The 24,613-nt window shown below is 48.5% G+C and overlaps 6 protein-coding genes and 2 non-coding genes across 8 annotated transcripts; 6 read left to right on the plus strand and 2 right to left on the minus strand.

Moving 5' to 3' along the window:
- Window positions 1–3,307: 3,307 nt before the first annotated feature.
- EDB82DRAFT_134223 (FAD dependent oxidoreductase) lies at window positions 3,308–5,022 on the plus strand. The gene is made up of 3 exons (XM_025733442.2): window positions 3,308–4,218; window positions 4,288–4,531; window positions 4,651–5,022. Exons 1-3 carry the CDS (start codon window positions 3,432–3,434, stop codon window positions 4,916–4,918), a joined length of 1,299 nt encoding a protein of 432 aa, XP_025584348.1. The 5' UTR covers window positions 3,308–3,431; the 3' UTR covers window positions 4,919–5,022.
- A 3,393-nt stretch (window positions 5,023–8,415) lies between these two features.
- On the plus strand, window positions 8,416–8,499 carry EDB82DRAFT_t80. The gene has a single exon. It is a non-coding gene; the product is annotated as a tRNA-Asn (tRNA).
- Window positions 8,500–8,580: 81 nt separating this feature from the next.
- EDB82DRAFT_495568 (uncharacterized protein) lies at window positions 8,581–9,118 on the plus strand. Its single transcript, XM_065608513.1, has one exon. It carries the CDS (start codon window positions 8,850–8,852, stop codon window positions 9,084–9,086), a length of 237 nt encoding a protein of 78 aa, XP_065464555.1. The 5' UTR covers window positions 8,581–8,849; the 3' UTR covers window positions 9,087–9,118.
- On the plus strand, window positions 9,100–9,171 carry EDB82DRAFT_t81. Its single transcript has one exon. It is a non-coding gene; the product is annotated as a tRNA-Thr (tRNA).
- A 1,230-nt stretch (window positions 9,172–10,401) lies between these two features.
- Window positions 10,402–13,953, minus strand: EDB82DRAFT_495571 (uncharacterized protein). The gene has a single exon (XM_025733446.2). The coding sequence runs from the start codon at window positions 13,703–13,705 to the stop codon at window positions 10,508–10,510; it is 3,198 nt and encodes a 1,065-aa protein (XP_025584351.2). The 5' UTR covers window positions 13,706–13,953; the 3' UTR covers window positions 10,402–10,507.
- Window positions 13,954–16,441: 2,488 nt separating this feature from the next.
- Window positions 16,442–18,157, plus strand: EDB82DRAFT_573933 (peptidase S8/S53 domain-containing protein). The gene is made up of 2 exons (XM_025733447.2): window positions 16,442–16,931; window positions 16,984–18,157. The coding sequence occupies exons 1-2, from the start codon at window positions 16,608–16,610 to the stop codon at window positions 17,995–17,997; spliced, it is 1,338 nt and encodes a 445-aa protein (XP_025584352.2). The 5' UTR covers window positions 16,442–16,607; the 3' UTR covers window positions 17,998–18,157.
- Window positions 18,158–18,251: 94 nt separating this feature from the next.
- EDB82DRAFT_495573 (uncharacterized protein) lies at window positions 18,252–19,667 on the plus strand. The gene is made up of 2 exons (XM_065608514.1): window positions 18,252–18,788; window positions 18,850–19,667. The coding sequence occupies exons 1-2, from the start codon at window positions 18,535–18,537 to the stop codon at window positions 19,343–19,345; spliced, it is 750 nt and encodes a 249-aa protein (XP_065464556.1). The 5' UTR covers window positions 18,252–18,534; the 3' UTR covers window positions 19,346–19,667.
- Window positions 19,668–20,037: 370 nt separating this feature from the next.
- EDB82DRAFT_495575 (Sodium:dicarboxylate symporter) lies at window positions 20,038–21,774 on the minus strand. Its single transcript, XM_025733449.2, has 2 exons — window positions 21,372–21,774; window positions 20,038–21,315 (listed from the first exon to the last, which is right to left on the minus strand). The coding sequence occupies exons 1-2, from the start codon at window positions 21,658–21,660 to the stop codon at window positions 20,165–20,167; spliced, it is 1,440 nt and encodes a 479-aa protein (XP_025584354.1). The 5' UTR covers window positions 21,661–21,774; the 3' UTR covers window positions 20,038–20,164.
- Between the last annotated feature and the right edge of the window lie 2,839 nt (window positions 21,775–24,613).

Below are 24,613 nucleotides of genomic sequence, written 5' to 3' on the forward strand. Positions count from 1 at the left end.
ATCGCGTCATGACATCTTGAGGCCCCGGGTCACGAGCTCAATCATTGAGATGCGTGACCTAGACCGGTCAGTTTCCTTACATTTGGAGTCGTACCCCTGATTGGAGGATCGCCACCGGTCAAAATCAACCATGCGGCTCATAGAAACCCGAAATGCCTGAAGTATGCATGAACCAATCATTGTACGCCAAGAGATTATCTGTCCAAGGGCGCATCAATCGCTGACTAGGCCCATCTATTATTAACGATCCAACGTTGTAACTCATTCATGGAAATTGTTTTGGGCATACACATGGACTGTCTGTATCTTCTGCAGTGGCAGCCACACTTCGGTGCTTTATCCGGCCTCAAAGAACTTACAAGACAATCATATATCACTCATAGCCGGTCACACTTCTTGGTGCTGAGCCGGTCGCCCAACCTTTCCTCGGCGCGGAGGACAGCTCGTTTTGTGGATGATGCAATCAAATCACCTGTAAGCTGGTGCATCATCGGTGAGAGTCACCAAAAAAAACTAAAAAAAACTCGTTACATATGCAGCTAGCCTTCGGGCAGGATGCAAGAATTCTTTCTCACACTGAATTGCAGGACATGCTTTTTTAGATTTAGCAAAGGATCGACTTAACAATAAGCCGAGTAATTTGAAAGGCCATGGCAGGCCTCAACGACTCATGAGCGCCCAGCTGCGGATACTACACTGTATGCAAGAGCTGGGTCGGTGTATGTGTCACAGATCAAGACGGGCAACAACATGAGCAAACTTATCAATGGGTGTCGGCGCTTGACGTTTCGGTTACACGCATCGGGCGATTGTTGATTGAGTCGTACGACGGGACCGCACATCAAGATCGTTCGAGAAAAGGAAGCAGAGCCACGTCTGAGGGTGAAACGTATTGGAGTTCCATAAGAGAACATGGGAGTAAGCTACCAGAAGGCGCCAAAGGCGGCAGGGTCTGAGGATCTACTAGAGTACATTTCAATACAGAGCAACGAGCCAGTCCGCCTTGTGAGGAACGGGTGGCTTTCCCAGACCTGTGGTCTGGCTGTCACTCGCGCCTCCGCAAGGCATAGATGACTTGCAGCCGTACGATCTCATATTGAAGCAATGTGACATTTCAACTTTAGGGTGCTCCAGAGCCTTTTCGTGGAAACAGGAGCTGAAATCTCGCCTTCTTTTGGGCATCTTGGAAAGACGATCCCGACGCTAGCGGGATTGCACAGACATGTACCCTGGCGATCAGAATATGAGCCAACCATTCGGAAACACTGATTGTGAGAAATCAATGTGTGATGATGGAGAGCCTGAGACCATTCCCGCATAACGGCAGCAAGCAATGCCATGTCTATGCAGACAAGGGAATCTCATCTCATCTCGACCATGGCATCATGCCATGATGTAGGCTCCAGCCCGGCACTACGATCCGATCTCAATGGTCAATCTACTCCTTCCCCACACATGTTTCCCCTCGACATCTCATCTCAACTCCAGAAACAAGACAGACAGGCTCCGCGCAACCCCTAGTGGCGCACGTGGCTTCTTAACGGTGCGGGACTAGGGCGGAAGCAGATGGGAACTTGCATGGGGGTTGCATGAGGGGTGACTTCCACCGCAAACTGGGATTAATAAAGGGCAAGGAGGCGAGACGGTACAAGACGCGAGGAGGCGAGACGAGAAGAGGAGAAGAGAGAAGAGAAAAGAAGGAGGAGAAAAGAAAGGATGAGAGAACAAAAGAAAAGGAGACAACAAAAAAGAAAGGCAAGCAAGCGAGCGGTGAGTTCCGACGGCAAGGCACTTCTGTCATAGCGTCCGTCAACTTCAGCTTCAGTTTTGTATCTGACTGTCAACAGTAGATCCACCAGGCACGAAACAGCAAGCAGCAATTCTTAATGACAGTGCGCGATCGCTGCTGTACGGAGAATCACTCCATATTGTTCCTGCTAGACGCAGACCCAGTATTCGTAGCGAATACCCAACGCGTGGGTGGGTGGATGGTACGGTACAGTGTATTCGTACCGGGAAAGCAGATCTCGCGGAGATCCTGGCATGCCGATAGCTTTGATGCATGGCATCCACGGGTTCTACAGCACTGTCGAGCATCGGTAACCTCGGGGCAAGTTGCAGAACTGAACTGCATCTAGGCGATACAAACAACGACAGCCCAAGCAGCCATCGCGCTTTGATCATAGTACAGTGCTGTATCAGTCTAGACTAGTTCCTCTCTTATCATTCAAGGGAGCCTTGTGGTACCTGGCACGGAACGAGGCAATAATTACAGGTTGTCTGAATGTATGAGCCCGCAACCAACCAAATCACAAAATCATGGCTACTCGAAGCTTGTTGCCCGTCCCAGCCCCATGACCCTAGCTGGGTTTTACTTTTCTACTGTTTCGGGTTGGGTGGAGAAGGTGAAGAGAGAAAAGAGCATGTTCTCTCTCAAGTCTTTCCAGAGATCGCCGAGAGACGACAAGGTTAATGCTCTACGAGAAAAGTACAACACAACCACTTTTGTTCGTGTGGCTCATCTGATATCACTCGCCCTATTTTTTCTTTCTTTTTTTCTAATTTTTTGTTCTTTTTTTTTCTTTTCGCAGTATATTTCTTTCACCCCCCTAAGCCGTCAACTAACTACGCAAAGTTCAGGGGTACAGATACTAACTAACTAGTTAGACTAGTAGTTGTCTAAGTTCTTTTTTTTAGTTGATTTTCTTGCGTGTGTTGTGTTGCTTCTTCTCCTAATTTTCTTTTCTTCTTTACTTTGTTGACCCCCCTTGCTGGAAGCCGTCAAGATGAGACAACTCCCTTGGCATACGTCCACGTCAATCAATCATTTAATCAGTCGATGTAATTACCCAAGTCTGTTTATTATGTATGTACATACTCAAAGGAGTGTGGAACTAGGTGGTTAGCCGCCTAGGACAGGACCCAGGATTAATGTAACTGGCCTTCTACTGTACTCTGCACTACCTTGTACGTAGAGCACTGTACTGTGGTGTATGTACCCATTGGATGGATTGGATGTTTGAACGCCTTGTCCTAGCCTTACCTTGCCTGACTTGCACGCATGCGGTCAGTACTAAGCCTATGTACACGAGACTGACCGGCAATTGCCTATGCTCTCAACGGTTACTAGTTTCGGGTTTCTGGCGTTTGTCTCTCAGTCGACCGCTTTTTGATATTAACTAGCATTGGCATTGGCCTAGAATTCCCGGCCCGGCCATGGGTTTGGTGGTTGAAGGCTGAGGATATAAAGTTAGTAGTCGTCCGCACCCATGAGACCCAACATGGCGTTGACAAGTCTCACTTTTCCTATACACCAAGAAACAAACAAACAATTATTTTACTACTCCCTTTTACTCTTTCAATTCTCATGCGCATTGGTTCTGAGACTCCAATTGAACTGAACTGAACACATCCCACCCCTCACTACCATCATGGTCATTCCTTCTGTCCTCATCATAGGGGCCGGCAACTTTGGTGCTGCCACGGCGCTCTCGCTTCTTAGAAAGGGCAACGTCAAGGTTACCATTGTTGACCCGGCCGCTTACCCCAACCCCAGAGCCGCATCGCACGACATCAACAAGATCATTCGTGATGACTACCCAGACAAGCTCTACATGCGCCTGCTGAAAAAGGCCATGCCCCTCTGGAGGGGTGACGAGCTCTACAAGAGTTTCTACCACGAGGTTGGCATGCTCCGTGCAGACGCTACTTCGTTTGGCGAAGAGAGCATTGCCTCTTACCGCGAGATGGGAATTCCCAACAAGTCAGAGCTACTACCCGTCGAGGAAGTACGCCGCCGCTGGAACGGTGCGTTTGAGACGGCTGACTTCAAGGGCGTGGATAAGGTTCTCTGGAACCCTAACGTGGGGTTCGGGGAGGCGGACAAGGCGCTCGGCGCAGTGGTGCAGGCTGCGGTCGACCTCGGAGCCGAGTTTGTCATGGGTGAGGTGACGACACTTGACTTTGGATCTGAAGATCAATGCGTCGGTGTCACGCTCAAGGACGGCACGACATTACGTGCTGACAAGACCCTTTTGGCAGCAGGGGCTCGAACAGCTTCTCTACTTGCACAAAGCGCGCCTGAAAAGCCACTGCTCCATGCTGGCGAAAGATTGTTGGCTACAGGTGCTGTGAGCTTTTACGCGAAGCTGCACGGCGCGCAAAAGGACAAGTTTTCTACAATTCCTGTTCTCAAGAATTGTTTGCCCCAGGTCAAAGGTATGTTGTTGCCGAGCTGAGTGAGGCAAGGCGGATATCATCGGTCATGAGGCTAACAATTGCTATCAGGCGAGGGCATGTCAATACTGGCTGACGGAACTATCAAGTTCAACTGCGACCTATGCTTCACCAACTACCAAGTATTTCCTCCGACCGGTGAGGCCATGTCAGTGGTGCCTGACCAGTCCGTGTATAACACGTGGACAGGGCCTCGGTTCCTCAAGTTCTTTGAGGATCGGGCGCGAAGGACGTTTAATGGTCTATATGGCAAGGAAGTTGAGAACATCAAGATTGAGGCCTACCGGATGTGTTGGTAAGTAAGCAAGGCCAACGGCCACCCCCATTTGCCGTTAACTGGAAATGAACGACATGTCTTGTCTTTTGTTTCAATGTATTGGGAAATATCATGGTCTGACCGGTTCTATGCCACAGGGACGCATCAACACCAACGCATGACTTCCTCATCTCTCCCCACCCGCAATCCGACAATCTCTATATCGCAACTGGAGGTTCATTCCACGGCTGGAAGTTCCTGCCCGTCATTGGTGACTACGTGATGGCCATGATGCAGGGCACCCTTGACAGCGACCTAGCCGACCGATGGGCCTGGAACAAGAAGGGCGGAGATGGCCACTCAGCGAACCCTACATACCAAATTGTCGGGGACCTCCAGGACTGGACTCGCGGTTGGGCCAACTAAAAGTGCCTTTGCTTTGACAGTATCTTTTTGCTGTTTTTCCAAAGGGGAAAAGCGACAACCAACAATCCATCGTCCCCAAAAAGGATCGAACCCAACCAACAGGGACATGACATGGGGACATGGAGCACAGGGGCCCTGGTCATCGTCCATTTTGCAAGTGAGTAGACACGAGCCACAGGCCATGTTCTACCTACCATTACCCCATGTCTAGCATTTGATCGGCGCCAAAAAAAAAGTTGAACCCCCCCCCCCCCCCCCCGGCAGTTCAAGACACCAACGACCTAGACCCGTCCGCCCTGAAATGCGTATGTTCTCATACATACGGCGCTCTTGCACTGAGCTGAACCAACAACCCATCGGGGAATGGGAGGAGGGCCTGGGGGATGATTGATGATGACGACAATGATGATGATTTGGGGGCACCCGGTTCCCATCTCTTGGTTATTATTATAAGCTTTACTTTTTCTGGTTACAAGCATTCACAAATGGGAGGGATTCTCTGACAGAGATGAGGAGTCTGCGGTGGCTTTTGGAAGGCCGAGTTTTAACATACATATTGCGATATCCATGGGATTCCTTTTTTTTGCTTTTTTTTTTGCTTGTCTTTTTATTTCCCCCTTTGCCTCGCCTTCTTCTCAACTGGTTCAGTCTTGGCTTATCCTTTTTTCTGTTGTTCTCTTTCTCCTTTTGTTTTTCAGTGTGTGACAACTATTAGAGATATCGTAACATATCACATGTTTGCATTGGGCATACTTTTTTGTAACTTTTTACTCTATTTCACTCGTCGTCACATTTATGTCAGAGTGTTCAAATGTCATTCGTCTTGCGCGTTTTATTGCCTTTCCTATTCTAGTAGTTTGGGGTTATACAAAGGGTCAGCATCCACTCGCAGCATCCAAGTTAAGAAGAAAACCCGGCGTAAGATACGGAGAGAATACATTCGATTCTAGCATTTATTATTACAAGGGGGCTTTTCTTCTAACTCATTGGTCAAAGATATAATTGCGCCGAGAAACTAGAACATTGTAAAGGATTCAGGCTCTTGTCGGAGAATTTTCACAGTGATTATGATATCTGACGACAGTGTTTGCTACGAGACAACAACAACAAGAGATATGGATACTCGTGCAGTAAGGGGGTCTGATGATTTAGTTGTACATGATACGGTACATTAGCCTTGGCGATGCCCTCCACTTGACAATACATCATATCATATCATGACAAGAAAAGATGTGGGTTGGGTTTGTCTGAGGTAAGACAAAGGGATGGGTACACAAACCCTACATCCTTGGTCATGTTATCTCTCATGTACTTGGTTGGAGTTTATGAGAGAGAGCCCCAGCATCGGTAGTTGGATATCTCCTGGCTCTCTCCTGTTACAGTGCCTTCGGTTATTAATTAGATGCGACACGGGACACGGGACAACAACAAACGAGGCTGAGAAAAGAGGCCTTGTTGTCTTGTCTCTCTCTCCCCATCTCAACATGTACTCTGTACGTGTGGTACAACATGTCTTCAACACACTGTATCCGTACTGCGTAGGGCTTTTCTTTTAGCTCTTCTTCAAATGGGACTGTGGGCTTGAGCTTTTGGGAAGAAGAGCTGAGACAGGGATATCGCAGATCTCGCTTGGACCATCTTCAGGTCCAGCAGCACGTACCAGGTACTCTCCGAAGTTAGCTTGCAATTAATTAGCTTTTTTACTTTTCCGCACTGCAGGGTCGTGCGAGAATCCTTCAGACTCCGTCGGACAATACGTTCAACCCGAACATGACGAGTAAAGAGAAAGGAGAAAATAAGAAAAGTATTCTGCATAAATCATATTGTTTACAGCCAACAGAGAGTTACAGGTTCAGTTGCATTAGTTTCCGATCTGTACCTTATAATTAATAAATGACAATCGTTTAATGTGCGTTGCCTCATCTTGCCTTATCTGATCTGTCATCTCTACCAAGACCAACGCGCCCCTTGCATCTTTTCCACATCGTTCTCTAGAAGTTTTCGATTTGAGTCAACGACTTGGAACTACGAGATCGACTATACCGTTCTTGTTGGACAGGAATTGTTTGTTCTTTTGCCAAGAGATGAATCTCCATATCGGTACGTGAGGGAATTGCATGTATTTAAGATATTGAGACATCAGTTAAGTACATGTAGACTGAGACGGGATATGCAGAGATCAACGTACGAACGGAATGGCTTGATACTAGGGAAGTTTATCCTTTCGCTAATAGCCTTTACTTCTTGGGTGGGGAATCTTTGCTCGATCGTTATGGGTATTCTCAACTTGCTTCCAGAAAAAAGGTACTGTACATTCCTATGTATACTGTGGCTGAAGCTGAACTGAAACAAAGTAGCCGGTCAACTACGGACTATTTCTAGTACTTGCATGAATGACTATGGCATGACGTAAATCACAGTGTCAAGTTCCATCTAGAACTAAATGGCATGTTTGTTGGTCGTTTAGAGATTGAGAATTGCGTGTCTGCTCATGATGGCGAACCCTCCACGCAACTTGACAGAAGGATCGTCACAGCCTCACTTGACAGGTTGAACTTCTGACACAGTGAGTGGGGGTAATTAGTTCATCTAGGTTCAGCCTCATTTGACATATCGTTCACCGTCAAATTGTCATATTTCAACCTGATACTGTGCTCGTACGCACGCCACCAGACGTCTACCCCATGTCAGTGATCGCAGTTCAGGAGACGTCGTATCCCAACCAGTCGGTCAAGGACGATACGGTGGGAAAATCTGCATTCGAAACTTGGTCCGATGAGATGAGATCTTGTCTTTTCCAGTTTCTCGTAGTAGCTCCATCGGACCTTACGTTTACCGTTCCCACATCTTTGGGGAAGAGATGAGGGTAAACTACACTAAACATTGCTTTTTCCTTCTCGATTGACGAAACGGATGGAAGGAAAAGGCCAAGAGAAGGGGCGCCGGTAATGTTTTCTTTTTCAGGTGTTCGTTGGTCATATGGTTGAAAGAAAACGACTATTCGTCTCGTAAACATTCGTCGAGATACGAGAAGTGGTCTCCGATGATCGGGCCCTCCCTTTCGCATTTCAGATTATGATACGATTCGATCTTGATTGTTTAAGATCGATGAAGGAATCGTAATTGCATTCCATGCGTACGGTATAGAATACGGTGCCAGGTACTTAAAAGGACAAGCACGATACTTCTGGATCATGAATGACAAGGCATAGGGTAAGTCGTCCATTCAAGATAGTGGACAAGGCTCTTTGCAGGGGAATAGTTTAGTGTGGACTTGTTAGGAAAACACACTCAACTTGACTGTCAAGCATTACAGATAAAGGCACTTACAAAATATATAATAATAATAAAAATAAGGTTGAGCAACGGCAACTAATAACTGAGTTGAGCATACTGTTGTCTACAGTTGAGTGTAATCAGAGGATGGTTGGTCTGAGAGTTGCACAACTGTCACGACATAAACACCAATAGGATACGCACTACCATCAATTAACCTGTCCCCTGTGGCTTAGTTGGCTAAAGCGTCCGACTGTTATTCATAGACAATCGGGAGATCGGAAGTTCGAGCCTTCCCGGGGGAGTTACCTTTTGCTGTTTGCACCAATTTTTATATGTCCATTGCTCTCAATAGCTCAGTGCTCAGATTGTTCTTTTTTTCAAACCGTCAAGTGCATTGTTGTTGTCATGTGTAATGCTGTGCAATGCTCGCTCCATACCCTGCAGATAGCTCAATGGATATCTCAGGCTCAAGTAAGTCATCTAATCAGATCAAAGCTCTTTATCTTCTGGAAGCGAAGCGCTGATTAAAGTAACTGATTGAGAATTAACCACATTGATTTTGTAACTTTTGACATTACTATGTGCTGTGTAATTTCCGTGGCAGCAATAACTTCCTAGGAATCCACGACTTCAACCTGTGGTACTCTGTAGTATGAGGGACAAATGGATATGTTCGGTTGGCTCAGGATTAGCCGTTTGGGCAATACTTTCTTCATCCAACTTTCTCAGCCCATATCTCCTAACTTCAGACATGCTCATCCCGCATTGTAGGTGCTTATCCACAGGACCGATCTATCAAATAGACATTCCACGCTGTCCCTCTATGTTAAACTCAAGCTCTTCCTCTGTCCATTGGAAACATTATTTCAAAGAGCAGAAGTCTCTTTAATAAGTTCGAAGAAGCCCCGTTGGCTCAGTGGTAAAGCGTATCACTAGTAATGATAAGATCACTGGTTCGATTCCAGTACGGGGCATGTAACTTGTCCTTTTGTCTCTTTTTGCCGTTTCATCCGACTACAAGCAGTCTCCCTCCCGAACCCGGTCACTGTCGTTCTTTGCCTACTCTCCGCTGCTTCGGTAAAGATGTCCCTGCACAGCATCTAGGATCGAACACGATGTGCCACTGCGGAGTTCTAGATAGAACTTGCAGTTGATTGATCACATACTTTATCTCCGTTATGCATGTCCATAATAGCACGTGCATCGTCTCAGCCAAACAGACGATGTTCGGAGCTTCTCCATTGCTGGGGACCAGCTCTATGCCGTCGGCTTTCCAGATTCGCTTATAGCGCTCCTGGGCTATAGTCGATATGGTATCATCACATATATACCGGAAGCTTAATCAACCTGCAAAAAAGGCTATCATCGGTATATCTCAATCTCCTTCACCGGTCGCTGAAACCCTAAAAACGGATCGACCTGACAGTGCAACCTACAGCCTCTCCAGCCTCTCAGCTTCGGATGGCTCCTTTCGTATCGCACCCATGCTGTCGGGCTTTTCACAACCCCAACCTAATAATTTCCGCTGAGTGGCTTATTTTTCATAGAGTTTAGGCCTGAGAAACCCCTTTATTTCCAAAAGTCCTACACGTGAACAGATATTGGGCATTCACTAGATTGGGCTGAGGCTCAACACGAGTAAAAAGCCACCTAGGTCTAGGGTTGATGCCCAAAGCGATCGGCAATCCTCGCTTGGATGGAGGGGGACATTTGGGATCAGAACAAAAAGGAAATTCAAATCTCGGGTTTCCAGATTTGCTCTGGCCGCGCCGGAGAAGTGCGGAAAACTCACTTTCGTTGGTCACTAGTCGGTTTCATTGTGCTGATATTTGCTTTTTCGCTGAAGCGATCTGGAGGTCTAGACCACTCCCGCAAAATGAGATGATATTTGGCGTTGGGCAGCATCTTGTGAATATTGTTAAGGCGGATAACAATTTGAAGTTTTACCGGTAGTCGCGCGTGTAAAGATCCAATCCCCGGTCATCAAGGGAGATATGAGTCTGGCCTGACGGTATGAGTGAGTCCTCAGGCACGAGGTATTGACGATATGGGCATACGTCTTCATATTGGCAATAGGTGGAGTGTGACCAGGAAGAGAGGACGTATCGAAATCGTGGTTATAGTTGATAGAGTTTCTCATGCTGATAGGTTGCTTATATGACAAGACTGTATGCAATACGAGTCACCAAATATCTCATGGATGAATAGATATAACATGAACAGCCAAATGTTCGGTTGTATTCAAACGCTTCAATGCTTTCTATACTACTAAGCACCATTTTGGACATTAATCATAAGAAGACACATCGTCTAGTAAACCTCAAGGACGTATCGTCCCTCCTCCTTAAGCTTCTCAATCTCCTTGCGGGGATCAATCTTCTTGCCGGCAGCCTTGGCCTCGTGGGCAATAGCCTCCTCGAGAACCTTGGTCACGTCAGGTACAGGCCAGGTAGGACCACACAGGTAGAAGCTGCCTTCATCCTGAACGTAGGCCTTGGCAATCTCCTTGAGAGTCTGGCGCATACGGTCCTGGATGTAGATCTTCTGAGGCTGGTCACGAGAGAAGGCAGAACCGATGAGAGTGACAACACCGGCAGCCAAGTAGGCCTCCCATTCCTCACCATAGAGGTACTCCTCACGCTGGTGACGAGAACCAAGGTACAGAAGGATGGAACCGATCTCCTTGCCCTGAGCCTTCTGCATAGCACGGTACTGGACAAAGGCACGGAAGGGAGCGAGACCCGTTCCGAGACCAGCCATGATAAGAGGAGCAGTGTCCTTGGTAGGCAGCTTCATGACGGAAGGCTTGACAGAGGCAGTGACCTTGGCGCCGACCGGCAGACGGCTGAGGTAATGGGTAGCATGTCCGTATCGGGTGCGGCCACGAGGGTCAACCCAGTCGACAACGACAATCATCAGAGACACCGAGTTGGGGGTGACAGCCTGGGCAGAGGCGATAGAGTACTCTCGGCGCTTCGCGGGGCTGACAATCTTGATAAGCTCCTGGAAGCTGGGGCGAGCAGACTTGAACTCCTCAAGGATATCGACGTAGGTAGCGGTGTCAACCTCGGTACGACGCTTCAGTTCCTCGGCACCAGTAGGACTGGCAAGAGCCTCAAGCTTCTGCTTCTCAGTCTCATCAGTGGCAAACTCAGCAAGGGCCTCATAGAAGCGCTTGGGAGGCTTGCCAAGAATATCAACGTTCTGAATGAGAGCCTGGAAGACGGTACGGGTCTCGAGAAGGCTAGAATCCTCACGAGCAGGAACCTGGACCAGCTCGGCAGGGTTAATGCCGTAGAACTCGATGAACTGGCTGACTTCCTCCTCGTCATTCTCAGCGTGGATGCCCAGAGCCTCACCGATCTTGTAAGTAAGACCAGAGTTGCCGAGATCGAACTCAATGTGGAAGATGTTGCGGTCATAATCCTGAGGAGTGAGACGGCGGTTCTCCTTAACAGTGATGGTGGAAGTCTTGACAGCCAACTCGGGTCGCAGAACGTTCTTGGTGCCATAAGCCTCCTTGAAAGCGAGGGACTTGGCAGCGGCCTGCCAGTCACGGAGCTCGAATGTCTCCTCAGCCTCCTCCTTGCTGTGGACAACGAAGCTGTTGGACTGGATGGTGGCGGGAAGGTTGGGGTCAGCAAAGTCAGCATCGACCTCGGCCCAGGTGGCAGGGACCTCGAACGGGCGGAGGCAGAGACCGACAGCATCGATGGCCTCCTCCAGAGTAGGAGGATGACCCTCGGCGAGGATGTGCTTGGCAATCTTCTCAGGGGTGTAGTCAGGAAGAGCAACCTTCAAGAAAGACAGCTCAAGGAGGAGCTTGGTGAAGAGAGGATCCTTCTCAAAAGCAGGAGAGTAGGTAGAGTCAAGGATGAAAAGCTGAGCGGACTTCTCCTGGAGACCCTTTCGGAAAGCAACAGGAAGACGCTTCTCAACCTCATCGTCCTTGAAGTTGGACAGCTTGACAATGACCTTGCCGCCATCAGCCAGACCCTTGAGGACATCGATCTCCTTGAGAATGTTCTCATCGCCAATAACGATGGTATCGGCATCGTCAATGTCGTAAGGAGCCTCGAGAGCCTTCTTGGAGGATCGCAGATCACTGCGGACAACACCACCTTGGGTAAGGTTGTCGAAGATCTCGTTGACATAGACGTTAGAGGTAGACTCCTGGGAGAGGAGGCTGCCGATCACACTAGGGGAGTTGAGAGCGGGAGAGCTGTCGAGGTCCCAGAAGGTGAACTGCTGAGCCTGGACGAGAGAAGGCAGCTTCTTGGCCTCGCCATCGTTGTTGAAGATCTTGTGCAGAGTGCCAACTAGACCCTGAGGAGTGAAAGACTGAGCAGGGGTGTACTTGATGTCAAGAACCTCAGGCTCGTTGGCAAACTTGCCGGAGAAAGCAACAGCGGTCAGAACATCGCTGTAGAGAGCAGACTGGGTAGCCTCGTCTTCGACAGCAAGCTCATCCTTGACCTGGCCAAGAACGGCGATGGTGCGGGTAGAGGAAGGGATAGCGTTGAGGAAAGCCTCCTCAATGAAAGGTCGGTAGATTCGGACATTGATCACGCCAACCTTGGCTCCATCAACGGAGAGCTTGGCCAGGACCTCCTTGGAGACCTGAGACTCGACGCTGCCAAAGGCAACGAGAACGACATCAGGAGACTCGTGGCCGTGGTACTCGAAAGGCTGGTAAACGGTGCCGAGCTCATCGTTGAAAAGCTTGAGAAGCTCGACAACTTTACCGGCAGTGTCAAGGCGGGTGTTGAGCTTGCCAGCCTCAGTAGAGAGCTTGCTGTACAGGTCAGCAACACCGTTCTCGCTCAAAGTATCAACAACACGAAGAGTCTCGCGGGCAACGCGGACACCATCGTAGATGTGAAGAGTGGGAAGGAGAGTAGCCAGGAGAGTCGCAAAGATGGACATATGCTGAGCCTCATAGGTAGAGGTGCTGGCAACAAGACCAAGGCCAAGGTCCTCAGCAAGGCGAAGAGCAACATCGTAGTTGGAGATCAATCCCTTGCTGTCAGAGTAGTCGAGAGCGGCAATGTGGGCAACAAAGGGGCTGGAGACGCCATAGAGGAGGGAGAGCTGGTCGAGAGTGCCGCGAAGTTGCTGAAGGCTGCCCGAGGGAGCAACCAGAGACTGGGGGATGTGGCGCTTGGTGACATCGAAGTCGGGAGAGAAGATGTAACCCAGGGCGAGCGCACCAGCACCGACTCGGGTCTGGAGGGGCAGAACCTCAGTGGAGTATCCGTGGATGTTCTTCTCGTTCTGGGAGGCCCATTGCTTGAGTGCGATATCGAGGTCGAAGGTCTCGGGAGAGTAAGAGAAGATCTTGTCGGACAACTTGTATGCGATCTGCTGGACAAGAAGCTGGGCAGTCACATATGTCGGACCGGAGATGGAAGAAAGAGAAACCTGCTGGCCAAAGGGGAGGCTAGACGACAACTTGGTGAAGTCAGCAGAGTTGGTCTTGGCCACGGGGGCCGACTCTTGGTGAGGCATCTTGAGGGTAAGAGTCCTGTGAGTTGAGATGCTTTCAGCTCAAAGTGAAGAGAGAGTGGGAGGAGGGAAAAGAACGAGCGGCGGAGTAGAATAAAAAGTACAACCCTCCAGGAGGCGACTCAACGGGACAGCGGTAATGATAGCGAACTCCATTGCGCCAATTTGTTCTTTGTTGCCGTTTGACTTGACAGAATTGAGAATTGTTGATGCTTTGACAGAATCACGCAATTGAACTAGGCCGACTTCGGAAAGGACATCGATGTCGCAAGATGGGAAAGCTGCATGACAAAAAAAGGGCAGGGGCAATTGACACCACGGTTCCTGCCTTTGTTTGGCCATTATTTTGGTAACTTCCCCACATCAAAGTCTGGCCCCTCCATGGAGACCCCGAAATCCCGATGCTCCTGCCGTTGACTTTTTTCCTTCCCTCTAGGGTCCCCCGAGGGTCCGACCGGCACTCGGCGGTGTCGCAATCGCTATTTTTGCCGCCCTTGACTTATTCAGCATCGGAGACAAAACCGTAAATTAGAGGTAATAAGAAGCCAATCATGTTGGTTTGTTTAGTATTGTGTGGTTGTAAAGTTCCAGGTACTATTTCCGGGCGCTCTTGTACGGTCTAGGAGTAAGTGATCGATATCAGAAGCCTAATGTTACGTTGTTTTGCGTTGCAATCAGTATACTTGCTATCTGTAGAGTTTCGAAATTCGTATAGCATTCAGGATGTACAAGCCTAGGGAGCTGAAGCGATATGTAGAAAGTATAAATGCCCGATAGGAAACATAAACATACTATAGGAGCTGAACACGGTTTAGGCTGTGGAGAGGAAAGTCAACTGAAACACAACGAGTTTTTTATATATATCTTATCTCTTGATGTTTAAAAGATCTAAAAGGATTTGCAATATCTCATAAAAAACAGGCTTCGTGGATAAGAATTGTTGGGGGCATAGCCTCTATCTCTGCCCCTCTACCCAAGCAGGTTGACTGTTTAACTCTTGTTTGAAGCTGCCCGATTGTTGCGAATTTCAACCACGTACGATTCACATATGTCAAAAGCAATTTGTTAACCATAAAGTCGAGGCCAAGACAGCTGTGTATAACCAGGAGCTTTCGATAAGACCTGAATTTCAAAGCAAACATCGCCCAAGTCGAGTACATGATGACTCGCTGTAAAAGAGTCAGTACAGTTGCCCCATTCCAGTATAAAAGACACCACTGTGTTGGGAAGCGTGCCAAGGCTATGCCTTGAGATGCCAAAAGTCTGAAGAAGGTTTCTTGATGATGGCAATCTAGACCAGTTACGCCCGTCAAGAGGCTCGACTGCTGGCCCTAGCATGACGCTATAAGGACAGCAAACAGATAATAGAGATGAGGGTGTTGTGCTTTCTATCTACTATACGCACAACTGAATTCCTGTGAAGGCCTTGGTATTTTTGCCTGCCGCGAATATCACGTTTGTCATGTATGTAGCTTGGCAGTTACTCTATTGACTCAGTTGGTTGGAAAGAGCACATACTCTATTGGCCCTGAAACATAATTCAGTCATCCCCAGACGAAGCCTTCGTTATCAGGTATGCCAAGGACAACCTAGAGCAGACCGGCTAGCGAACCTTGTTATCTCCGCAAACATGCAAATCTACTACTGCGCCCACGATCGAAATAAATGATACACTACTACCACAGGATAAACGATATGAGCTTCGTGCGTAATTCTAGATCTTGTCATAGCACATCGAGGTGAATAGAGTGCTGCCGTGAGTGTAATATACTGCAGAGGCAAGCCTGGAAAATTGCTGCTGTGACCATGTTCTGACCTAACAGGCTACACGCCCGACTATCCAAAGAAGATATTGTGAAACTCGCTGCTCGGTTTCATGAGCGATTGGGAATTTGAGACCGGAATCTGTAACGAACAAGCTACCAGGAACTGGATATTCGCCGACAGACATTCTCATTGCGCAAGCGGCGAACTATGATGGAAAGTTGTAAATTCCAACACCAATTCTCTAACTATATACAGTTAAACAAAACCCTGGCCATACGGGAATTCCCGAAAATTGGAATAACAGCTTGGCGGCTGTCAGTCAGTAGACGCCTGCCGGTTATCTTATTTGAAGCCCCGTGAAATATCGGCATCGTCAGTTACTAGCTTTCAACCATGCTGGGAAACACAATCCTGGATCATTTAGTAAACTTGTCGGAGAATTTTGAATGACTCTGTCATTGTAAGAAGGAATGCGGCTCAAATCTATCAGGACCAGACCATGAGGATGTGAACTCTAACTTGGACTTATACCATTTCCGGGTCACACACTCTAACCTCATTGGCCACTCAACTTATTGAGCTTGCTCTCGAATAGTTGACAACTCAAAGACCACGCGATTCGACTCGGGCAAGGACTCGGTCCCTGGAAAACTGGGACGCCACCAAACGATCCATCAATTAGACTAGCATCGGCTGCCCAATTCCGTACATACAGGAATGTGCTTGCTAACCCTAACTGAGCTTGACAAGCCAGCCATGCATAGTCCTTTGTTCTCTAATTCCTGACTAGAGCTATGACCCGCGGAGTTATTCAGTTTCTAACCTTTGGAATACACTGTTCCTGCATCAGCGTGGCGGACTACTAGGTATTCGGTTACGATGAGGCGCTTGCTAAAATTTGGAACGGCCATCCATATCGAAGCCTCTTCAGGGTCTCGTACGGTTTGCCGCTGGAAGCTTTATGACTACATACCTACCGAACAAAAGGCTTCTAACGATATTCCTGGTTCGTACTTAAGTCTAAAACGAGAACATCCGGATTGGAACCTGGTCCTTCTTCTCCAAACCAACACTCTCATTTATATCCAGGGATCTCTTTTACCAACTCTTGTCTCTCCTTATAACATATATTTGATCAATGGTTCAACTCAAGACCTTCGCAGTTATTGCGACCACGCTCTTTGGTTGCGCTCTAGCAGCTCCCACAACGTCAGAGGGCGTTGACAGTGCTATCCCCGACAGCTACATCATCACACTAAAGTCTGAGATTGGGCCACCCACAATTAAGGCTCACATGAAATGGGTTGGCGACGTTCATAAACGGAGTCTCGAAAAACGTGGTCTCGAAAAGCGTGATAGCGATAACGGTGTTGAGAAGACATTTGAGACCGAAGCCGGCTTTCGAGGCTACGCTGGTACTTTTGATCCTGAAACAATAAAGGAGATCAAGAAGAGCTCAGCTGTAAGAGTCATTAACCATGAGAGTGAGGATATATCTCTAACAATTTGAATAGGTGGCTCACGTAGAGCCTGATCGCCGAGTTCAGTTGACATGGAGACCAAGCAAGCGACAAGAACAGCCCGCGCAGCCCTCAACAGAAGCCGGTCAAGATGAACAACCTAGCGATGGGGATGATGACAACGAAGCCCTTGAGAAGAGGGATGAGGTCAACCAGACACCCGGCACATGGGGACTCGGAACTATCTCGCACCGTAAGAAAGGTTACAACAACTACTACTACCACAAGTCGAGCGGTTCCTCATCGTACGCCTACCTCGTTGATAGTGGCGTGCGCGCCACCCACAAGGAGTTCCAGGGCCGTGCCAAGAACGGCTGGACAGCTTTCAGGAGAGATTTCACTGACCGTCTCGGCCACGGTACTCACGTCGCTGGAATCCTCGCCGGTAAGACCTATGGCGTCGCTAAGAAGGCCAAGATCATCTCTGTCAAGGTCTTCCAAGGCGACTCGGCCGATCTCTCAGTCATCATGACCGGTATTGAGTGGGCTGTCAACGACATCATCAAGAAAAAGCGACAAGAGTTTTCCGTTATCAACCTGTCTCTCGGTGTTAATGGCGTCTCTGGCGCTCTCAATGATATCATCAAGAATGCCGCCAAGGCTGGTGTTATCATCGTTGTCGCTGCTGGCAACCAAGGCAAATCCGCCAGTCTGACATCCCCTTCTTCTGCCCCTCAGGCCATCACCGTTGGAGCCATTGACAACAAATGGAAGATTCCCGACTGGTCCAACTACGGTTCCTCGGTTGACATCTTGGCCCCCGGTGTCGATATCGTTTCTGCCTCGTGGCTGAGCGACAGCGGCACCTACATCCTGGATGGTACATCCATGGCCTGCCCTCACGTCGCTGGCCTTGTGCTTTACGCCCAGTCAGTTTACGGCATTGTTGGGGTCAAATCGACGACAAACTTCATTAAGAAGTATGCCACCAACAACAAGGTTTCTGGTTCGCGCCGTGGCACACCGAACCGAATTGCCAACAACAACAACTTCGCTCAAACCAAGTGATTTTCTCAAAACATCTTCAATGAGTATGGTTCCGTTTGAACAAAAATTAGACTGTAGACAACGATGTAGCATGGCGTTTGATACTGGTAGCACACATATACCTCGATAGCGATTTGTATTTTGCTTATAGACATTGCTTCCGATTCAATATTTACTTGCCTTTACATAAAAGTACACTTGAACTGCATTCAGTGATTCTTTGATGGGATAAATGCATTTATCTGAAAGTAAATGACTTAATCTCTACAAGTTATACACAAGATCGGATTTAGTAATTGTTAAGTCCGGAATCCGTCATGGAGATAGATAATATTCCTCAATCTTGCGTGTATTCGAACCCGCTTATTGTAACGCTAATAAGTGAGTCTATACTGAGACAAATTGTCGGGGTTCTGTAGTCCGCTCATGGCGGAGTTTGTTGCAGTATATAATCCCAAAGCTACCAATACCGAGCCTGGACCTTGACACACAAAGCTTATATTTATTCTCCCCTCCGACTTATCATTGAGCTACCAGTTCGACTTCACTCAAATAACAATGCATCTCATTCTCACTGGTGCTACAGGCCTTGTTGGCTCCAGCGTTCTAGATGCTATGCTCAAATCGAAGGAGATCACCAAGATCTCTATCTTGAGCAGAAGACCAGTACCTTTGGCGGAGAAAGATTCAAGAGTCAATACGATAATTCACAAAGACTTTGAAAAGTACGAGCCTCAAGTTCTTAACCAGTTGCAAGGCGCAAACGGGGTAGTATGGGCATTGGGGATCAGCCAACTCAAGGTGACAAAAGAGTCCGTCTGCGCCATGTCACTTACGTCGAAGAGTACAACATTTGCTGACAGTATGCAACAGAGAATATGTCACCATCACTAGAGACTTCCCTCTCGCTGCTGCTGAGGCTCTCTCTACCCTGTCGCCTACTGAGGAGCCCTTCCGCTTCATCTACGTCTCTGGTTACGGTGCGACCACAAGCCCAGGACCATTCACGTCACTATTCGGGCGTGTAAAGGGAGAAGCTGAGAGGAAACTATCTGAGCTGCGCACACCAAAGTTTCACGTCGAGACCGTACGTCCTTGTCATGTAGACGCTGCCAATCACGACGCGATCAAACCGCACATTCCCAACCCTGGTATGGTATATAATGCGCTGGATCTAGTTCTTGGACCGATTATACGGACGATGCTTCATTCTATGCACAGTCCAACCGAACGACTTGGACCTTTTCTGACTGAGATGGCGATGGGAAAGTACGATAAGCAGTTGGCCGCAGGCGGCAACGGTATCTCGAATTTGAATGGGTCAAGGATATTGGAGAATATAGCATTCCAAAGGCTATATCGGCCTTGAAAAGCCTGGGCTTCTTTGATCGACAGATAAGCCCTTGGTAAAGTCGAATCTATGTTCTTTTACTATTATACCAGCACTTGTAATCATCTAGCATCACGTGCTGATGTATTGTATCTTTGCGAATGGGGTAGGTGCCTCCTGGGTAGGCGCTACGTGGAAGGTGTCGGGTGCCTCTGGCCTTTGAGGGTCTAGAAGTGGCTGGAGGAAACTGATAAGAGTGGTCACCTACGTACCTACCTGTTTTAGATTAGACTACAGGCATTATCTTCTTACACGCTCTCATTCACTGTATAAGTAGGCAGGAAGGACCCTTGCGCCAAGAAATGCTTCGTCTAACTCTTTTGTTCTTGTTCATCCCCCCATCTTCACCATTCTTATTCTTGCCTATTTCTTCAGCGCCGCGATGTTGCCCCAAGACACTGTAGCGCATAAAAATGCGTTATAAAGATACCAAGACGTTCATCTTTCGCTTCTCAAGATGTTTTTATTGATTCGCATTCAATTATTCCTCTGCCAAGAGACTTCCCCACACAATGGACTGAACCTGGCCGTTTTCCAAGAGATCAAAAGGCCAAGCTTTCTACCCATCAGCGGCTTCCCTGTCAGACATTCTTGGCTTAAACGAGTCATCACATTCACCTGCTTCGGACAAGATGTCAACGAAATGAGTCACAAAACCGATAATTTGGAAACTTATTGTTTGTCTTGAAGACAGTGATCAATTCAGCTCTTCAACTATATACGATATGGTATTTCAAAAGCAACAACGCCGGCTATAAATTGTTCATCCTTCATTCAGCAAGCCTGTCTGGTCCAAACTTAGACCCGGTTGGCCGCATCCTTCTCTGCCGCATCAGTCTCCTGGGCGGTCTGCTCGATAACCTCTAGGGGATCCTCGATTCCGGTCTGCTTGTAAATGATCATGACAGCGAACAAATCGCCAGAAACGTTGATCGCAGTACGGAAACGGTCGAGGAGCCAGTCGATGGCGACAATGACAGCGTACATTCCAGTGATCTCAACGTTGACCGAGCGGGCAATCATGATCAGGAGTACGAGCGAAGCAGAGGGGATGGGAGAGACACCAATCGAAGCCAAGGTCGACAGAAGAGCAACAATGACATATGCGGTGGGTGCCAGGGTTATGCCTTGGGTTGAGGCCAGGAAAACACACGCAGCAGGGAGGTAGATGGCAGTACCGTCCATGTTAATCAGGCAACCAAGGGGACAAGCAAACTTGTAGATGATGGCAGGGATACCACGCTCCTTGGCGCATCGAAGGGTGACCGAAAGAGTGGCAGCAGATGAAGCCGATCCCCAAGCCGTGATCCAAGCCGGGGAGATCTTGATCCAATAGGAATAGGCGTTCATTCGAGTGAAGGCGAAGAAGATGATGGGCACAACGACCAAGATGTGGATGAGCATGGTGGACAAGGTGGCGCCAATGAGAATACCCAAGTTTGAGCCGATCTCACCAATGTCGAGCTTCATCAAGTTGGGCAGAATAAGGAAGAAGACACCAATGGGAGCCACTGCAATGAGGAAGTTGATGACTTTGGTGATCATGCGCTCGATCTCTTCGGCGACTCGGATGATGGGCGAATGAGGGGACTCGATGAGATATCCAACAATAATGGCAACAATGATGATGGCGAGAAGCTCATCGTTCGCCAAGGCAGCCACGATGTTTGCGGGAATGAAAGAGTAGAACATGTCTCGGACGACAATAGCGACTGGGCGCTCTTCGGTATTGGGAAGAGACTTGTCATTCTCATCCAAAGGCGTGTTATCGACCACGGTGTATTGCTTGGACCAGACAAGACCCTGCATGATACAAGAGACCGTGATGGAAAGGAGGGTGGTGATGATGTAGTATCCCACAGTCCATTTTGCAAGCAGCGAACCTCCGTTAGACATTTGTCGAAGTCTGGTGACAGCAAGCAACATGGAACAGACGATCAGTGGAAGGACTGGCTAATTGTCAGTCACGATTCTCCAGCAACACAAGTTGTCTATGTGGACTTACCGACTGCCTTGAGGGCTCTCAACCAGAGGTTACCAATAATACCCAGGAGTGTGATGGCAGTCTCAGGGATCTCATCAACCTGGGTAGCGACAACTACACCAATAGCGATGGCAAGAACGGCGGCGGTGATGATCTGAAGAGCGTGGCCAGGCTGCTTAAAGCCATGGTACCAAGGCCTCTTGATGGTCTCCTCCTCCATGATAGAGCCGCGAGGAAGATCACTGCTCGAGTTGGTGGGCACCTGAACCGGGTGCTCCTCAGGCATCCCCTTGGCTTCTTTGGTAGCCATTGCAACAGAAGCAAGCTTGGCCTGACTTTGTTTAAATACGAACGGCAAGAGGTTTGCTAAAGAGCTGGTCTATGGGTGAAAGAGGAGGCAAGAACGGATAATGGGAACCTGAGCGAAATTCCAAGAGGGCTTCCCATCATTTATAGCTCATGGTGCACCCCATCGCCAAGCCAGCTTGAACAGACGGGAGGGAAACGCTTGAGGCTTGGCCTGGCTGAGAAGAGAAGGTGAGCGTTACGAAATTCTCTCTTCAGTGCCAAGAGGACAAGCATCAACTCCTTGGTATTGATAACCTGGGGTGCCCGGGTAGACCGATGGGGAATCACTCGTTGGCTGACATTGTGGAGAAAACCCAAGAGCACCTGTTGATTGAGGATTGGGATTTGCCCGAGGAGGCGACGATGCCAACAGGGAATGCAGGCAGGCGAGTCGTTGGAGACGAAGAGCCAAGAAAGCCAAGACCTTGAGGCAGTCTCACAGCCGATAACATGTTGTACATTCACCCAAAGCCAAGGCGCCACACACGACAGAGTACCATACATTACGGGGAACAAGCCCCACGCTTCAGATATGAAAACTGCACAGACGGGGACGAATGTTTGTGTTATCTGGCCAAGCTTCTGGTCCATGCAAAAAGGTTGCATGTTTTACGAAATACCAAGACTTGATAACGCAGTGCGGAGACTCGGTCGGTTCCCCATACGCATATTCTCTATCTTTTCCATGAGATAAGACGCCGAAAAAGAGATCTCACTGGCTACCGATGGAAATAGAGGTCTTGGTTATGGCAGATCAATTTTGCCAATTGACGAGAAATGCGATGGCGTCTGAAATTACTGGAGGCATCGCGTGGTACAATACACGACTAGCGGTGCCTTGGACAAAGGCTGACTAACAGAAATACCAAGTTACTTGTACTGCCAACGCCATATCGTGGCAATATGTGCAGTACTGTAATTAAAGGCTTGCCGCACTCACGGTTGTCTTTCCAACCTAAACTTGAGGTACTGAGGGCCTCAGCGTTCGAGGCATCAAGTCGGGGTCTTGCTATGCGTGCAAGGCCCGCCTACCTACCCCTATAGCCCCTGGGGGTGGAGCTCTGAGTCTAAACCAAGATCCCGGTACGTACTGCGTCGTTTCTGCTTCTTACCGTAGCGGAAATTAGTATTGCTTGGATTGATCTCACCATTTGGCCTGGCGGCTAATTCTTTTTGTTAGGTAACAGCTTGAACAACAGAGAGAATGCTGGAGTCCATCTTGTGGATATCCTGTACCCCGTCTTCTTGGCCGACCGCGTTTTGGATCATTACTCACGCGCATGACTACTACGTTCCATCGAAACCCCATGTCGACCATTGTCTCGGAGCCATCTCGTGGTTTTGATGTCAGAACGCCCACGCAAATCGACCCTTTCGCAGGTATGGCAATTACCCAAAGGATGATGTCTGCCTATGCGCGTGCAGCGTTTGGAGATAACCGGACATGATCATCCAAACAATAACCACATGAGGCGATTCAGCGTAACCGGATCAAGGCTCCGCCCGAAATAAACTACTGTAAAGGTGGCCGGTGAAGCGCAGTGAGGGCCTGTCCAGTTGGAGTAGCCTGTCTCCAAAAGGTTCCAGAACTTAATTCGGAAGCAAATAGCACGCCTTATGTCAACAGATGGGGGCTGTTGGTCCATGGCTTACTTGGTTGTGAGTACCAATGACTCCAACCAGCCTGCAACCTGCACAGTCCTAAGGATTTGTCTACTGCAGTGTCTCATGCATCCGAGGCATATTTGAACGTGGCCAGATGGATCATCATGGATGTTGAGGCTTATCCAGCTTTGGTCCAACGTCCGCATAACACTGCATCCAACAAGTAACACGGACCCCAACCCTAACGGCCATCACGGTAAAGCATACCGACACGGAGTGCAGAGCAGAGGTGCGACTGATATTTGTTTAAAAGCCGCTCTTCCACCCCGCGAAAGATTGAGTTATTACGTTTGAATATCCACTTGTGTCCGCAGAATAAAGTAGGGGAGCAAGGTTACTTGACTCGTCATTGCTTCAACCGATTGGGGGAATTATGCAATCGTGCACTGGCGCTATCATTTGCCTCCCCGGAGCAGTTCATCTCAATGAGTGAGATTCTGGCAGCCTGCTATTGATGGTGCTGCAAAAAGAAGGAAATGCTTGAAATCACAGCACAAGACCAGATGGACGGTACAATTCGCCTGCGGGCGTCATAGGCTTGGCAGGTAGTGAGATTGAGAGAGTGATCGTCCGTAAAGGGCATGTGCAAAAAGTCTTGGAAAAGTCTTGGAAGGTCAATGGAACAAGGTCCTATAGGAGGGTTGGTCAAGGAATTGGAGAGCTGGAAAGCTTATTGGGGTCAGTCTGACGAGTGAGCCAAGTTGCTGACAACCCGCTCATAGCCGTCTCTGGCCTTGACATTTCGCCCCTCCCCCAGACGAAGGCCAAGATATTCCTGCACAGATGAATAGATCCCCCACAGTCCATCGACGCTTCTTGCTTCTTCTAACATGGTGAAGTGAGACTGTACGTAATGAAATGTTGATTGTCATGAACTTCTCCGCAATTTCCTGGAGTCGATGAAAGCTTGGACACGTGGAGTAACAGGCATTTCTCGCTTACAGCTGTTATTCAATCTGGTTGCGATGGCAGGATGGCAGGATGGCAGCTGCTGCTTGCTTTCCTCAAGTAAATATGCATACATATCTATGTATATGTCCCTGGAGTGCAACATCTAGATACGAAAAGGGGGATAGTTAGTAGTTATGGTGCCTGTGGCAGGCCCTGATACTGGTATCCATAAGAAATATCCGGCATGGGGGTCTCTCGGCATTCAATACTGTTTCCGTTGACATCCGTCAAGCCGTCCAAGGGCATATATAGATCAAGCTTTGGCCACGCACGAAAAGTAAGAAGGGGGACGCAAATGT

The sequence above is a fragment of the Fusarium venenatum genome (assembly GCF_020744135.1).
Source record: "Fusarium venenatum strain MPI-CAGE-CH-0201 chromosome Unknown EDB82scaffold_2, whole genome shotgun sequence".
NCBI lineage: Eukaryota > Fungi > Ascomycota > Sordariomycetes > Hypocreales > Nectriaceae > Fusarium > Fusarium venenatum.

Coding starts and splice junctions, on each gene's coding strand:
- EDB82DRAFT_495573 (XM_065608514.1), top strand. CDS start 18,535: ATGCATCTCATTCTCACTGGTGCTACAGGCCTTGTTGGCTCCAGCGTT. Junction 18,789..18,849: donor CAACTCAAGGTGACAAAAGA/GTCCGTCTGCGC, acceptor AGTATGCAACAG/AGAATATGTCACCATCACTA.
- EDB82DRAFT_573933 (XM_025733447.2), top strand. CDS start 16,608: ATGGTTCAACTCAAGACCTTCGCAGTTATTGCGACCACGCTCTTTGGT. Junction 16,932..16,983: donor AGATCAAGAAGAGCTCAGCT/GTAAGAGTCATT, acceptor CAATTTGAATAG/GTGGCTCACGTAGAGCCTGA.
- EDB82DRAFT_134223 (XM_025733442.2), top strand. CDS start 3,432: ATGGTCATTCCTTCTGTCCTCATCATAGGGGCCGGCAACTTTGGTGCT. Junction 4,219..4,287: donor TTGTTTGCCCCAGGTCAAAG/GTATGTTGTTGC, acceptor AATTGCTATCAG/GCGAGGGCATGTCAATACTG. Junction 4,532..4,650: donor GAGGCCTACCGGATGTGTTG/GTAAGTAAGCAA, acceptor TCTATGCCACAG/GGACGCATCAACACCAACGC.
- EDB82DRAFT_495575 (XM_025733449.2), bottom strand. CDS start 21,660: ATGGCTACCAAAGAAGCCAAGGGGATGCCTGAGGAGCACCCGGTTCAG. Junction 21,316..21,371: donor GAGAGCCCTCAAGGCAGTCG/GTAAGTCCACAT, acceptor ACAATTAGCCAG/TCCTTCCACTGATCGTCTGT.
- EDB82DRAFT_495568 (XM_065608513.1), top strand. CDS start 8,850: ATGAGGGACAAATGGATATGTTCGGTTGGCTCAGGATTAGCCGTTTGG.
- EDB82DRAFT_495571 (XM_025733446.2), bottom strand. CDS start 13,705: ATGCCTCACCAAGAGTCGGCCCCCGTGGCCAAGACCAACTCTGCTGAC.